Source organism: Euleptes europaea, chromosome 8, assembly GCF_029931775.1.
Source record: "Euleptes europaea isolate rEulEur1 chromosome 8, rEulEur1.hap1, whole genome shotgun sequence".
NCBI classification, from domain to species: domain Eukaryota; kingdom Metazoa; phylum Chordata; class Lepidosauria; order Squamata; family Sphaerodactylidae; genus Euleptes; species Euleptes europaea.
The window spans coordinates 23,816,299-23,833,167 of record NC_079319.1 but is presented as its reverse complement, the minus strand read 5'-3'; the positions used below and the strand labels follow the sequence as shown (position 1 = coordinate 23,833,167).

At 44.0% G+C, this 16,869-nt stretch overlaps 1 protein-coding gene across 1 annotated transcript in view; it reads right to left on the bottom strand.

Moving 5' to 3' along the window:
• Positions 1–4,258: 4,258 nt before the first annotated feature.
• The window catches only part of AZIN1 (antizyme inhibitor 1), a 41,095-nt gene continuing 28,484 nt past the window's right edge, over positions 4,259–16,869 (bottom strand). The window contains exons 9-12 of the mRNA XM_056854107.1: positions 15,825–15,990; positions 8,918–9,033; positions 8,293–8,507; positions 4,259–4,866 (exon numbers count right to left, since the gene is read on the bottom strand). Of these exons, the coding sequence (XP_056710085.1) occupies positions 4,755–4,866; positions 8,293–8,507; positions 8,918–9,033; positions 15,825–15,990 (609 nt within the window). The 3' untranslated portion in view covers positions 4,259–4,754. The remainder of the gene's footprint in view (positions 4,867–8,292; positions 8,508–8,917; positions 9,034–15,824; positions 15,991–16,869) is intronic.

The following is a 16,869-nucleotide window of genomic DNA, read 5'->3' as shown; positions in this document are numbered from 1 at the left end:
CAGGGTAAAAAAGTTTGTTTAGCTGTAAATCACAGAATTGGAAGGGGCCATCTAGTCCAACCCCCCCTGCTTAATGCAGGATCAGCCTAGACAAGTGTTTGTCCAGCCTCTGCTTAAAGACTGCCAGTGAAGGCGCGCTCACCACCTCCCTAGGAAGCTAACACTTACTGTAAAAAAATGTTCCTAAAATCCAGCTGGTACCTTTCTGCCCACAATTTAAACCCATTATTATGAGTCCTATCCTCTGCTGCCAACAGAAGTAGCTCCCTGCCCTCCTCTAAGTGACAGCCCTTCAAATACTTAAAGAGAGCAATCATGTCCCCCTCAACCTCCTTTTCTTCAGACTATTCCCAACTCCCTTAGCCTTCCTCATAGGGCTTGGTCACCAGGCCCCTGATCATCCTCGTTGCTCTCCTCTGCACCCACTCTATTCTGTCCACATCCTTTTTGAAGTGAGACCCCCAGAACTGCACGCAGTACTCCAGGCACGGCCTGACCAATGCAATGTTCAGTGGAACTATGACATGTTGTGATTTGGATGTTATGCTCTGTTGAATCACCCTTCGATCACTGCATCACACTGGCTGCTCATTTAACTTACAGTACACCCGTACCCAAAGAACTTGTTCACGCACACTGATACCCAGATGTGCATTCCCCCATCCAGTATGCATTTTTCATTTTTGTTACTCAGATGTAGAACTTGGCACTTATCCTTGTTGAATTGCATCTTGTTCATATCTGCACACTTTTCCAATGTGTTCAGATCTTGTTGAGTTCTTTCTTCTGGTGTGCTCACTCCTCCTACCAAGTTGGTGTCATCTGCAAATTTAATCAGTCCCTCCGCCACCTCTCTGGACACCTCTCCCCATTCCCACACCTGGTGTGAATTGAAGGCTCCCCCAGCTGTGTTCGCCCATGACCCTCAGAATTCTCCACCCACTGCTTTAATTTTTTTGGGAGAGGTAACACTGCACAGAAATAACACATTTGAAAAAAAAAATTAAATCCCTCAATGTATTTGCAGACACCTCTGACAATTCTCCTCCCTAAAAGGCAGGCTGAACTTTGGGGAATTCTCTGCTTAAAAAACAAAACAAACATTTGCAGAAACTTCTAGATCCCTCCCTCCCTTCTGTCTACAAGGGGGCCCATTCTCTACTGTTAATTTTTGCCGGGGGCCCATTCCTTGCAGTTATCAACAAATGAATAGAACAACCAACTACGGTAGTACATCACTGAAGTCCTTCAATCAGTTTCCCTTCCACACACACAAGAAGCTACTTGAACTAATAACACCCTGCCCAGGAAACATTGTTTTATTATGTATGTGTTTTTTTTTATGTATGTAAAGTCACAGCCAATTTATGGCAACCATGTAGGGTTTTCAAGGTAAGACTAATAGAGGTGGTTTGCCATTGCCTTCTTCTGCATAATCCTGGCATTCCTTGGAGGGCTCCCATCCAATTGCTAATCAGGGCTAATCCTTACCTTCTGAGATGTATGATCAGGGCATTGTTTTTTTGTTAAATAAAATATTTTGTGGAAAGAATGGATGGTAACTGTTTCAGCACAAATAGACGATGACATCATGTGGAAGCATGGGGGCGGGGAACCAATCAGGTGGCTGAAACATGGAACGCCCTTGGTGTGAACACAGCCATTTTAATAAGCAGAATCTCACTCCAGGAAGTGACAGAACCAAGATGCACTGGGATTGATCAGCAGAAGGTGATGTTATGCGTCTTCCCCATCCCCAGCAGACATTGCCAGGAAAGTTGATTCAGAGGGTCACAGAGTATAGCTAAGTAGGTTAGAAACATGACTAATTTCCCTCTCCCATCGGCATAGCTCTGGTGACGGAAGGAGTACTTTTGTCCCCTCCTCTTTGCAGCCTCCTGGTTGGTGGGGCTGTCAGTGTGTGCTGATCTATAAACCTAGCAATCAACTTCCTCAGGGTTGGAATTGGGGGGGGGGGGGAGTGTCCAACCCCTACTGCAGTACTGCTAGTTTTTTTTTAAATTATACTTGCCCAAGCATACAACAGTTAACAGCAACTGACTAGCCCTGACCGGGATAGCCTAGGCAAGCCTGATCTCATCAGATCTCAGAAGCAAAGAAGGGTCGATCCTGGCTAGTATTTGGATGGGAGGCCACCAATTCCAGGGTTGGTACGCAGAGGCAGGCAATGGCAAACCACCTCTGAGCATCTCTTGCCTTGAAAACCCTATGGGGGTCACCCAAAGCCAACTGCAACTTGACAGCAAAGAGAGGGTTGGAAATGATTGAATCTGAAACATTTGCTAGCTCCCAAGCAAGGAAGTTCAACATCTATTTCTAGCTGAAACTTCATCTTACACCATTAAGATTAGACCTGTGTGTGCGCTGTCAAGTTACAGCTGACTTATGGCGATCCCATAGGGTTTTCAAGGCAAGAGATGTACGGAGGTGGTTTGCCATTGCCTGCCTCCATGTGGGCTGAGTTTTGAGAGAACTGTGACTGGCCCAAGGTCACCCAGCAGGCTTGGGTCTCCAGATTAGAGTCCACCACTCTTAACCACTATACCACACTGGCTCTCTATGTACCAGGACCTTGTTAAATGGACAATAACACTATCCAATAACTTTATGCTGACAGCTGATGTTTTTTCCTGTTCTGGATATATTAGCTCAGAGTCAGACTAACATGAACCCCTGGGGGTCCGCGGACCCCCGGTTGGGAACCAGTGGTTTAGATACATCAAACACTGCTTAGTAATTGCATAGCACACTTTCTATTGTGCACGGCTGTGGATTTTCAGCAGACTGCTAAGTACAGAAGTGTACACAAGACGCAGCTCCATTATAGTTAAGTTGCTATATAGAAATCATTCAGTTTTATATTTGAATTATTCCAAAACTGATATTACAATATTGTAAACAGAAAAGATAAGTTTTAGCATATAAATTCAAATACATACCAAGTTCAAACTTCAGTTTTTATGGCAAACTGTCAAATACAATACAGACATTTCCAAGGTGACTGTACCATTTACAACAGAGTTGGTTAAACTCACAACAGTTCTAAAAACTTTATAGCAGAGTCCTGGGCACCTTCAGAGGATTGGGGATGGATATGACAGCTGCCCCCCCCCTTTTCTTGCATGACAGAATCCTGACAAAGCCCACATCAAAAGTGTTTGTAATTCAACAGATTCTCCTGACTGGAGAAAAGTGGATCAGTTTGTGGTTTCTCCACATATATTTTGTGCTTTAATGCTCACAGCTGTACTCTGCACTCAGGATTATTAGAATTGCAGAAACCATTCACGTAAGTGAACGGCCCCTCAAAAAAAACAGTACCTGTTATTTCAGAATTATCAGGCTAAAGGAATTATTATTCCCTGGCCCCTTCCTCTTACAATGCATATTTAGCCCCAAGAACAAAGAGCTTCCTGCTGGTAGGCACAAGCACAAGATGCATTTGCGCTTGGGACAGCCCGTTCCATGTCACCAAATTAGTTCAGAATACTAATCATTTTCAAATTAACTCTGGCTTGGTGCATTTCAAAGAAGCGCTTCCAAGGCTAGCAAGGTTAGTAAAATAAATTAAAATGAGAATCAAAGGGTAGGAGGAGTCTAACAGTGAGTAAAAGCTTCAACATTTCCCTTGCTAAGTCTAGTCGGTGCAGTCCCGATAGTTTAAGTGCACGCTCTCAGTGTATTCAGACAAAAATCAATCTGAATACTGGAGATGGATGTAGCCCTTCTGCCAAAGACTGAATGCTGTACAGAACCACTTATAATTTAGGAACTTTTATAGAAAAGTAGAGACTGTAATGCATAAGTTAAGCCTCTGTTCGATAGCCTTGCTTTCAGCAGCCAAGAGCATAAAATACACACAGCACTTGAGAAAGCTCTTCTTGCAGAGCTTTTCTTTTGAGTCCTGTACACATTTTACATCCTCTGTGTTGCCTCTTTTGGCGCCTGCCAGCTCACAAGTACAACAATTTGGAGTTAGAATTGTTAAATCAGATGCTGGAATATCATTTGCACTTTGATTTTTTAAGGTCAGTGATTTTTAATTTATTTCATGATCTAGTGTTCTGCCCAAATTCTGAAGTCTTTGAACAGTTACTTGTACCTTCTTGTACTTAAACTATCTTCGCTGCCTAACCCCTCTTCCCTGTGTTAGCCTGAAAAAAAAATTAAAACCTACACAAAATTTTATTGCAATCATACAGGGGTGGGTACAGCAAGGGTGAAATACAACAAATACTATGATGCAATTTTACATTTATTAAACTACAGTTCAAAGCACAAATTTACACATTCTAAATACACTAAACGTAACTAATGAAGTCACACTTTGTTTCCCACTGACATTTCATATATCTGGGGGAAAGACAACTTTACAAGACTTTCTAACAGAAATCCTTAGTATAAAAACTGTACTTGTATGTAAACTGTTTTAACAGAACCCAAGTGATGGGTTTCCATCTCGACTAAGTCATCCATTTTGTTGCATATTTTATTTAAATGCTGAGGGACTGAATTATCTGACGAGTTTAAATTTTAATATTAATTATTATTTAACCCTCACTCCCCCAGTGAATTGTAGTTGTAGCTGGTTTTGCCTGGTCCCAATTTATTTCAAGTGTTAAATAATTCATTCAAGATTGTTCCATTTTTTTTCCCTTCCAAACTGGAATGTTGTGACCAGACAAGACTACAGACATGCAACTGCAAGGCTAAATGAAGCATTAAATGCCTGTTTAAGCTGCAATAGAAAAGCTGTCTTCAGGACTCAGCTGAATGCAAGAAGGCACAAAGAAGAAATTCTTCATCAGCGTGTCAGAGGTAAAGCCAGCATCTTGCATCTCACACCTGAGCAGGAAAAATAAAACACACAACAGTTCAGCCACACACCAGAACAAAGCGGAATAATTACACATTTTAACATTTTGAGGTCAGTTCTGCTGTTCGAGCCAATGCGGTCACTCCTGCCTTGCCAGGCTGCTCTGAAATTTGCAACCCAATTCCTGAAATCAAAGCTGAGTTAAAACTAATTCAATTGGATACAAGTTCTGTCTAGCTATTCTTACAGTCCAAAGAAAGCCTGAAATACAGAATGGGGGGGAGTTTGCAAGGAGCTGAAATTTTGCTAACTTACACAAGAAATTTTAAACACCCTAACTAGGGCTACCAACCTCCAGGTGGGGCCTGGTGATCTTCCTGAATTAGAACTGATCTCCAGGCAACAGAGATTAGTTCCCCTGAAGAAAATGGCTGCTTTGGAGGGTAGACTCTATGGCAGGGGTGTCAAAGATACGGCCCGCATCAGGACCGCTGAGGGCTTTTATCCAGCCCGCGGAGCAAAGGCCGCCACCCCCGCTCCTCCCCCCCCATTCCCAGCCACTCTTTTCCTCTCCCCTCTCTTGCTGTAGCTTGCCTTTCCCTTCTCTAAGCAGACTTTGCATTTGCTTTCCAGCTCTCCTTCCAGCCGCCCCTTTCCTCTCCCCTCTCTTGCTGTAGCTCACCTTTCCCTTCTCCAAACAGACTTTGCATTTGCTTTCCAGTTCTCCTTCCAGTTGCCCCTTTCCCCTCCCTTGTTGCAGACTGCCTCCTCTTTCTCTTGCTCTGAGGGGCTTCTCTCCCTTCCCCTTTCACACAGGAACACACGAACGAATAGGTTGTTGCTGGAAGAGAGCCAAGGTCTGGAAAGGTACCAGGAAGGAGAGGTGGGTGAACTATGGGGAGAGATGCAGGATGGCCACCTCTGGGACTGACACAGGTTTTGCTACTGGCCTTTGCTCCCCTAGCCATGGGGCAAGTGAGTTAGAAATGTCACCACATCCTGCTGATTGTGCAGGTAGAAAGCTGCCAGGGCTGTTGTTCAGCCTGCCTGCCCCTTACCTATTTTTTTTAAAAAAGAATTGCCTACAAATCCCTCATAAGGAGATGTCTTTATAAAGCAAGTTTTCTTTGTGTACTAAAAACTTTTACACAGGTATCCAGAGAAAGAGGTATGTGCAGACAACTCACTTGAGATAAATTGAAATTATTGCTTTTTGGAAGCAAAAATGACTGGAATGCTGAGTGTGTTACAGAGCTAAATACACACACAAATGGTGTTTTCTAGAAGGCATGGTAAATAATACATTTTACAGATGACCTTAATGGGATATGGTAGGTTAGAGCTAGCATGGATCTTTCAAAATAACGCTTGTTTGGGGAAGGAATTTTTCAACTTTTTCTACATTTTTGGTTAACCAGCCACCTGCAATAAAAGTGTTTCTTCAAGTGGCACAGCCCACCAGCCTGCAGGAACAAGACTCTGATCCCTGACTAGAGCAACTCAGATAATGTAAAAGTGTAATTATTCATTAACAATTCATGGAAGTCAGCACAATTAATTCTATCATTTAAAAGAGTTGGTAATTATATATGTATATTATATATATGTAGATTATATATGTATATATAAAGAAAAATATGTGAATAATATAAAGGGACATTATGTTGTACTTTTGCCCAACTTCAAAAAATATATAGATCCAGCTCTACCAGCCAAGGCAGTCACCCTCCAGTCCAGATCAAATTAAAGGCCAAGGACCAGAAATACAAACTTTATAGAAGACACAGGCAAAGCCAATTAATGATATTATTATTTTTTACTTAAAATACAAACATGCTTAAAACAATAACAAAAATAATATAATTAATTGACTTTGCCTGTGTCTTCTATTAAGTTCATATCTGTGGTGCCCAGCATTACATTTTATGGTATTTGTTTGATTTGGCACACATGGCCTGGCCCGACAAGTGACATTTATGTCATATCCGGCCCTCATAACCTATGAGTTCAACACCCCTGCTCTATGGAATTATACCCCAATGAGGTCCTGCCCCTCCCAAACCCCTCCTTCCCCAAGCTCCACCCCAGAGCTGGATACCCTAGCTCTAACAGACATGAGGTCATTATTAAACAAGAGTTTAATGCTGTGTGCAAAGGGAGCTTAAATCCTGTCCCTTTCTTGCACCTTACACTTGTGGATATTTCTCCCCTGTTCACTTCTGCATTAAAGTGTTCAAGCACTAGGTAAGGCATGTGGAGGGCAAGGTTTTTTCTTATATTGATCCCCCCATCTCCCTACTTTAGCTCTTCCTTGTTTTTACAAGTAAAAAACTAATTGGTTTTAAAATAGAGATACTTCCTCTTGTCTGGAATTTCCTTGGGCAAGGGGAAGCAGTCCCTGAGAATTTCCTTCCAATTTGATGGGGAGAAAAAGTTACAGCCAAGAAGTGTTTCCCACTTAAACCAAACAACTTATATAATAAAAAAATCCAAATAAGATTTTTGGAAAGCAAGCAAGAAAAAATAGGAGAGCATGTGCATGTGTGCACTCATACACACATTTTTAGTCAGCAATGCAAGAATCTATTCATTACCAGACTTATGCTGAGGCACCACTCAGTGTGTGTTAAGTGCCGTCAAGTTGTTTCAGACTCATGGCGGCCCTATGAATCAATATCCTCCAAAAAGTCTTATCTTTAACAGCCTTGCTCAGGTCTTGCAAATTGAAGGCCGTGGCTTCCTTTATAGAGTCAATCCATCTCTTGTTGGATCTTCCTCTTTTCCTGCTGCCTTCAACTTTCCCTAGCATGATTGGCTTTTCTTGTCTTTTCATAATGTGACCAAAGCATGACAGCCTCAGTTTAGTCATTTTAGTTTCCAGGGTCAGTTCAGGCCTGATCTGATCGATAACCCACTGATTTGGTTTTTTTTTTTTTTGTTTTTTTTTGGCAACAACGGTATCCACTCTCCTCCAACACCACATTTCAAAGGAATTTCAGTGATGACTATAAAAAAAATCTAACCTGTGCATTCAGATCAGTGTTCTCTTTCCACTAAATGGCAAAACAGCAAGCATGCTCATTAATCTTATGAACAGTTTTACACAGCAAGAAGTTACATGCACTGGCCAAGCAGCAACTTGGTCCAAGCATGTGGCCAGGAATTCTGCCACTACTGTGATCTTTTGCACTAGTTGTTAAAGGTCACGAAAGCAACATGTGCAAGCGAGTACCACTGATGCACCACACTCCTCCTTCTGGCACATAGACAACCCCTAAGGCCTCAGCTTAAGCCAATTTATCAGGTGACTGTTTTAAATATCGATTTGCAAGGCTTGTTTAAGTTATGTTCTGACAGTGGGCCAACCAGCTGAAACGCTCCCACAAAGCAACTAAGTAGATAGCCTGCTCATGTGCTTTTAAGACATACCCAAATCCAAAATAATACAAACTTACCAGTTACCAAATGACATTATGTAATAAACTGGTGGCCTTTGTAAGTTATTGAAAGTAGACTGTTCACCCAAGGTACCAGATCCCATATTGTCAAAGAGTAGCCAGTCTCCAATATTCAGCTCAGGGAGAAGACAGTTTTCTACGATTTGATCAAGCTCATCACAGGATGGACCCCAAAGGCTGCTTGTAAACAGAGGCTCATCTTCCTTGTATTTCTACACGTACAAAAACAAAACAGCCCTGACAATTAGATTTAGGTTTATACATGCTATTAGAGAAGCGAAAAAAGAATTACTTTAAGCCACAATTTCTGAACTGCAAGGTTCAAGTCTGGTAGCATTTTAAGGACCAACTAGGATTTCCAGGAAATAAGTTTTCCAGAAACAAACTTCTCTTTGTCAGATAAGCCTGGACTTGTGAAACCTGATACCGTGAAAATCTTGTTGATCTTTAAGGTGCTACTGGGCTTGAATCGTGGTCTTCTACTGCAGACCAACACAGCTACCTACCTGAAAAAAATCCTGCTCTGCTTACTTGATGAGAAGCCCAAGCACACAGTACTACAAAGTAAGCTATTTCAGGACTGCACCCTTAACTACTGCCCATTATACTAAAGGACTCTCACCTTGTGAACCTCCGGAATCATATTCAAATTCTCAGATAATTTGCTTGCAAAAGAACCATAAACACCATCATTCATGTAGTACATGAAGACCAGTTCATCATTCCTGGTTTGTTCCACTGTAAAAAAAAAAAGTTATATTTTAATAACAGTTTCACAGATTTCTATTTAATGCCTCTAAAAGAAAGATCAGTTTTTCAGAGGCATGTGAAAACATGCACATGAGCAAAGAACATGTAAAGGAGCACTGAAAGGAAGAGAGATAATCTAACAAGTATATGGAGAATCATTTAGAAAAGCTGGATGGTCTGCAACATTTTACAATGCACCTCCTTCATTTTCTTTTCTTTGTTTCCCCTCCTTTATTATTATTTAAATTAGAATTTGCTGCTGCTATGGCCTGAAGGTGCTTAATTTTATTGAGCATATAGAAATTTTAGGGACTGTTGTTAATTTGTTTTATTCCATCCATCCATCCGTCAGTCAATAACATACAAATATTCTCTAGTTTAATAAGCATCTTAAAACAAGCACAGTGGAAGTACACCCCCAATACTGAGCAGGAGCAAACCCAGCCGTCTCAAGAGGTTAAAATTCAGAGTACGACCTTACAAACGGAGCCTTGGATACCTACCGTGAAGGCTCCTTCTCTCCTGAGGCGAAGGGCGTCTTGAGCAATGGGTTATTTTCCTTGATCCATCCGGGGAAGGCAGGACAAAAAAATCGAACTTCCTGTCTTCCTGGCGGGAAAATAGCCTGGAGCAGCCCAGTTCCCGACTAGCCTAGCTCATTGGAAAGTAATTATAACCGAAAACTGATAACATAAACAACCAGTACAGAAACATAACTAATTGGAACAGTATATACGGGATAGGAAAGGTAAGAAAAACCCACCATCACTCAAAGAGAAAACCTAATCCAGTAACTAGAATCAGAACATTCTTTAATGTCAGTCTAGTGAAGCTTTATCCTATTTGACTGTGAGCTACCTTTAATGCCTGATACTTCTAATGCCCGATATATTTTTGGGTGGGCAAGACGCCCTTCGCCTCAGGAGAGAAGGAGCCTTCACGGTAGGTATCCAAGGCTCCGTTCTCCTCTGAGGCTCCAGGCGTCTTGAGCAATGGGACCTTCAAGAGCTCCCAAACGGGTGGGAAATAAACTGCTTAAACCACCTGCTGTAACACGCTTCGTCCGAAGGATGCTTGTGCAGAAGACCATGTATTGATCTTGTAGTGCTTAATAAAGGTGGGAACTGTGGACCAGGTTGCTGCTTTGCAAATTTCTTCTAGTGGGGCCTGTTTGTTAAATGCAGCCGTGGTTGCCGCACTACGCAGGGAGTGAGCGGTTATGCCCTCTGGGACTGGCGTGCCAGTGGCTTTATAGGCTTCGACGATACAGAGTCTGAGAGTATAACTGATTGCCGCTGCTGACATGCGCTTACCTTTATTTGGGTTGGAAATACCTATAAACAGGTAATCAGATTCCCTGAATTCTTGTGTTCTATGGATAAATATTTTAAGCGTTCTCCTAAGATCTAAGGAGTGCCAGGCTCGTTCTTTTGCGCAGGAGGGCTTTGGGCAAAAAGAAGGCAAATTAATTTCTTGCGAAGAGTGAAAGGGAGAATTTACTTTTGGGCGAAAAGTTGGATCCGGCCTTAAGACCACTTTGTCTCTGTGGAAAACACAAAGACCTTCCCTGATAGACAACGCCCTAATTTCCGAAATCCTTCTAGCGGAGGTGATGGCTACTAAAAACAGAACCTTCGTGCGCAGGAACTTTAAGGGTACTAAATCTAAGGGTTCGAATGGGGCACAAGTCAGTGCGTTAAGAACCAGATTAAGGCTCCATGAGGGAAACCTGTGAGAGATCGGTGGTTGGATTTATGACACTCCTTTTAGGAAGGCTACTATATGTTTGTGTCTGGATGTGGAACACCCCTCTAAGTTGGGGATTACCGTGGCAATTGCAGCTATTTGACTCCTTAAGGTAGAAGCTGATAATTTAAGCCTTACTCCCTCCTGGAGGAACTCGAGGACCCCTTGCACGCCTGGGTTCAATGGGTCGATCTTTTTTCTCCATGCCCAGTGTACGTAAGCTTTCCAAGACGCATTGTATATGCGCTGGGTGCTTGGACGCCTCGCTTCCATAATGGTTTCTGTGACTTCTTGTGAGAAACCCTTATCTAAAAGCAGTCCCCGCTCAATAGCCATGCGGTTAAGCAAAACCACTCGGGGTCTGGGTGAACTAGTGGCCCCTGTCGGAGAGTTCCCCATTGGGATGGAATTTTCCATGGTTCCTGTATTGACATTTGCAAGAGAGTTGCAAACCACGGTCTGCGTGGCCAAAAGGGGGCAATGAATATGACCTTGGCTCTTTCTTTTTGAATCTTTCTTAGCGCCTTTGGAATTATTGGTAGTGGGGGAAAGGCATACATCAGTCCCGTTGGCCATGGACTGGTGAGTGCATCCGTTCCTTCCGCCATCTGGTGGAAGTAACGGGAGAAAAATCTTGGTACTCTTTTGTTTTCGCCTGAGGCAAATAAGTCTACTAACGGTACGCCGAATTTGGAAGTAACGAGCTGAAAGGCATCTGCTTCTAGGGACCACTCTCCCTCGTCTACAGTCTGACGGCTGAGCCAGTCCGCTTGGACGTTGAGGGCTCCCTTTATGTGTTCCGCTCTGATCGAGTGTATGTGTGATTATGCCCAGGTGAACAGTGCCACTGCTTCCTGGTGTAGGGAGGATGATCTTGTCCCTCCCTGCTTGTTGATGTGTGCCTTTGTAGTGGTGTTGTCGGTCCTCACGAGGACATGATGACCTCGGAGAGACTCGGAGAATTCTAGCAGGGCTAGTCTGACCGCCCTTAGTTCCAGAATGTTTATGTGCAGTTTTGACTCGTGTGATGACCAACGTCCCTGGGCTATGCGTCTACTGAATGTGGCTCCCCATCCCTCTAGACTGGCATCCGTGAACACTTGTAATGGTTCGTCGTGAATGTAATGACTGGATCTCTGCAGATTTGTCTTGCGTGTCCACCAAACCAGACCCTGTTTGGTTTTGTGGGTAAGGGGAATCAATTTGTCCCTTTTCCTGGCTATATCCTTCTGAAAGGGCCTTAATAACCATTGCAGAGGCCTTGAATGGAAACATGCCCATGGTACCACTGCTATGCACGAGATCATCAGTCCCAGGAGTTTCGCCAGTCGCATTAGGCGAGCTGACTTTGATTTGATAAGAGCTGAGGTCAAGGTGGTAATCTTGGAAATTCGCTCTGATGGGAGAGATAAGGTGTTTGTCTGAGAGTCTATTCTGACCCCCAAGTGGATCAGCGATTGGGATGGTGTGATGGAACTCTTTCTTAAATTGATCAAGTACCCATGCTGTTGGAGAGATTGCATTACTATAGATGTATGTTGGAGAGACAGGGTTCTGGATTGGGAACAGATCAGGATGTCGTCCAGATACGGATGTATCTGGATTCCATCCTGCCTGATGGCCGCTACGATGGTGACGAGGATTTTCGTGAAGACCCTCAGGGCGGAAGCCAAACCGAAAGGCAGGGCTCTGAATTGAAAATGGGATTGTCCGATTGCAAATCTCAGAAAGCGTCTGTGGTGCGGATGGATAGGCACATGCAGATACGCTTCTGTTAAGTCTACCGCAGTCATAAATGTGTTTGGACGTAGGGATTCCACAATAGAACGGAGCGTTTCCATTCTGAAGTGTTTGCGAATGATCTTTTTGTTTACATATTTGAGGTCCAAAATAGCTCTCCAGTCCATTTTTCTTCGGGACGGTGAAAAATATAGAGTAGACTCCCTGATGTCTCTCCTGCATGGGTACTTGTTCTATGGCCTTGATCTGTTGGAGATGGTGAATGGCCCTGAGTGTCCGGTCTCTTTTCTCCCTTTTGAGGGAGATCGGGGAATAAATGAATCGGTCCCGTGGTTTGCTTGAGAATTCCAGAAGATAACCATCGGTTATTATCCTGGAAACCCAGTTGTCGGGATTGGAGGCCAACCAGACCTGTCTGAAAAACTGAAGCCTCCCCCCTATGCCCATGGATTGGGCGTCACTGGGTGTTGGTTTTGGGAAACTTGTCCCCATTGTCAGCTCTGTTAGATTGAGGTCTTTGGAACCAGCCGCCTCTGCGGAATGACCGGAAATTCGTGGTCCATGATCCTCTCTTATATTCTGCCCTGCCCCTATTGGAGGGGCGAAAGGAACGAAAGGGCTGGTAACTAGCAGACCTCTGCTCTTTACGCAACTGTCGGGGCATGACATGTTTTTTATCTTTTGTCTCAATTAGGATTTTTTCTAATTTTTCTCCAAATAGCTTTTCCCCTTGAATAGGATAAGCCATAAGTGTGGTTTTAGCCCTAAAATCTGCTGGCTACGCTCTTAACCATAGGGCCCTTCTGACGGCGGTGATTGAGGCCATGGAGCGGGCAGAGAAGGAAATAGAGTCTAATGAGGCATCCGCCATTAGACTGACTGCGCTTAGGACCTCTCTAGGCCGCCGATAACCCTGATGTTATCATCAGGAACCAGTTGGATCAATTTCTTGACCCAAAGAAAGGAGGCTCTCGCAAAAATAGACATGGTTGCGTTGGCCTGAATGGCCAAGGCAGCAGCCTCATGGGCTTTTCTGGGTCAGGGAATCAGACTTTCTGTCAAGCTGATCCCTCAATGCATCTTCTGGCACCAGCCCCGGGTTCTGCAGATCGGCTACTGGTGCGTCTACAAGGGGTACCTTAAGTAAAGACATGGCATGTGGTGCCAAGGAATATAATTTCTTAATTGCCGGAGGCACCTGTTTTGTGGCTGAAGGATTATCCCATTCCTCCCTGACCGTTCTGGAGAATAGGTCGGGAAAGGGTACCAAATTGTGGGGGGCTTTCTTATGTGGAAAACATTCCTTAACCCCTTGTTTTAATTTAGGCCCCTTTTCCTCAGGAGAGGGGTCCTCTTCATTTAATTCTAAGGCTAAGATTGCCTTAGCCAGTAAGGATTGGTAGTCGTCCCCATTGAAAAGCCTATTAGTCTGTTCATCTTAGTGAGAGGACTCCTCATCGGAATCAAACTCGCCCTCTTCTAACTCTGGATCCGACTCAGTGGATAAGGTAGAGTCCAATTGTGTAGATTGGGTTTCAGGGCCCCTAGATTTTAATGCAGCCTTGGTGGGCCACTGCTTTGGAGCAGGAGGTTGAGGCTGAGGCTGAACCTGGGTAGGGTTCATCTGACTAGGACCTGGAAGTCCCCCTGGAAAGTCTCTGTAAGCCTGAGCAGAGGGATTGGGAGGAGAGCCCATGGGGGGAGGGAGAGGGGGGGGAACAGCCCATGGAAAGGGGGGGGGAATCCTGCATTGGTAAGCTTGGAAGGCTTGCCACTGTCTTTGTAATGCATAATTAATCATATCATCAGCTTCTTGCTGAGTAAAATGGCGAATTCCCGCCTCTTCAAGAGAGGGAGGGGGTACGTTACCAACTCCAGCCCTGGAGGGATCACCCACTGGAACAGGGGAGACAGCCGCTGGAGGAGTCGCGGGTGCTCTCACAGGCGCAGATACAGGGGAAGAATGAGGCTTCTTTCCCCCTTTCACCTTGTGGCTGGTAAGTTTTGAAGAACCGGCAGGCTTGGGGCCGCGTTTCTTCTTCCCGGGTCCGTATCTGGCTGGCGTGGACTTTCGCGCCTTTTTCGGCGCTGCTTGCAGCGGCTCGGACTCCGTGCTTCCCCGCGCGTCCTCCGCTTCAATCCCTAAGGGCTCGCTATTGCGGCCGTTGGGAGAATCGGGAGGAGCTTTGCCTGATTGTACCAGACCTAGCTGGTAATCCTCCACAGACAATAGGTCGTCTTCCCGGGGCTTAATGGCGTCGGCCATCTTGGATCGCTCCCCTGATCCCCTCAGCTTACAAAAAACCCCAGAGGGAGGTAGAAAACACACACGGGGAAGGTTGGGAGGGTAAGAGAGGAGGATTAGAAAGATAGGAATAAAGTTTTAGACAGGAAGGAAGAGGAGTAAATAGTAAACTACGCTGACTAAGCACAGAGCTAGGTCAGAGACCTACTTTCCCCATACGAAGGCAGGAGGAAACTGGGCTGCTCCGGGCTATTTTCCCGCCAGGAAGACAGGAAGTTCGATTTTTTGTCCTGCCTTCCCCGGATGGATCAAGGAAAATAACCCATTGCTCAAGACGCCTGGAGCCTCAGAGGAGAACAAACCTTTCACCTTGAAGCAGCATGTTCCTATGCAAACAGAAGTACGACCCCTGAACCCCAGGTGTCATGACATTTCCCTTCTGCCTCCTCGCGAGTTCAGAACAGTGGGAGGGGCTGTGGCTCAGTGGTAGAGCATCTGCTTGGCATGCAGAAGGTCCCAGGTTCAATACCCGGCATCTCCAGTTAAAGGGACTAGGAAAGTAGGTGATGTGAAAGACCTCCGCCTGAGACCCTGGAGAGCCGCTGACAGTCTGAGTAGGACAATACTGACTTTGATGGACCAAGGGTCTGATTCAGTATAAGGCAGCTTCATGTACTCATGTGTTCAACAGTAAAGGCTATTCGAATGGCAGCCGGTTCAAACAATGAGGCAGACACCTACAAGCTTCTCAACAACAGGCTGACTCTAGGAACCACACTCTGTGCATCACTTCCATAGGTCTTCCTATATTTAAGTCAGTTTGCAAATGACTCAACAGCCAACAATTACACAAAGGTTAGAAACACGTAAAAGGACCTGCAGCTTTCTAACCAACAATCAAGTATAAGACATGAGGCCGGCTAAGAAATATCCCAGTACAACAAACACCTGAAAGGTGAAGCAAACTATTTGATAAAAGGATTAGTTGTAGCCAGGATCCAAGTGCTGTATCGGTACAGATTTAAATGTACAAAATGTTTTTGCTTACTTTCAAAGGGAAGATGTTTATCACACTGAGCAGCTTTCTTGGCAATAACATTAACTGCAAGAGTAAATGCAGATGTAACGTAATAGCATCCGGGCTCTGCAACCACATTTATACCAGACTCTTCAGGAAAGTAGATATCCAGCAGTGGACTGACAATGTGATTAACCTAGAAAACAGAAAAGGAACGTTTCAGTTGAAAGCCTGTCTCCACAATTTACAACTTGTGAGAGCTTAAAAGTTTGTTTCTAAATGTTCATCCTGGCTATCTGCGGAATCAAACCTCTCTTCAAAATGTAAGTGGTTTACTCTATATAAATGTATTAGTTCTGGCCAAGGTGGCAGATGAAGGAAGAAGTGAAAACACAGTTTGAATTTTACCCAAGTAATTTCCTATTTATTAAAAAAAAAACTTAAACTGTCAAACATTAAATAAGGAATAACCTACTTTAAGATGTTTTTCAGAAGACATCAATAGATCCTAGCCATACAGCTGAATCTACTAAACAGGGCATTTTCAGAAGTCATGATCACCACCCTATAATCCAGGAGCCCATACTGAAATATCTGGAACAGCCAAACCTTCTGTTTAAGCAAATGACAAACATGATGGTATTTCCAAAGCTGCCAATTTCCCAGGTAGCTACTAGGGCACTGAGGTAGTGGGAGCCTCTGATTTCCAGGGCTTAGTGTGAGTACAATAAAGAAGATTATTTAATTCATTAATGAGCTAATGACCAATTCCAAGTCATCCTGACCATGCTGGGCCCTCACCACTGTTTGACCTCTCCTAGCAGGAATTATGGAAACCAAGACCTTCATTGTAAGGAACTTGACTGAATCTGTACCAGTTTCTAAATATCAGCTTCCTGTATTGGAAAACAACTAGTCAATTCAATTCAAAACCTTTATTGGCATAGCGAAAACAACTAGTCTATTTTGTACAGGCTTAATCCCAAATCAGACAACTAAGCTGGATCAAGTGCAGACTCCTGTAGCTTACATATGAACACTCATGGACAACACATTGATGAAACAAGTGATGTAT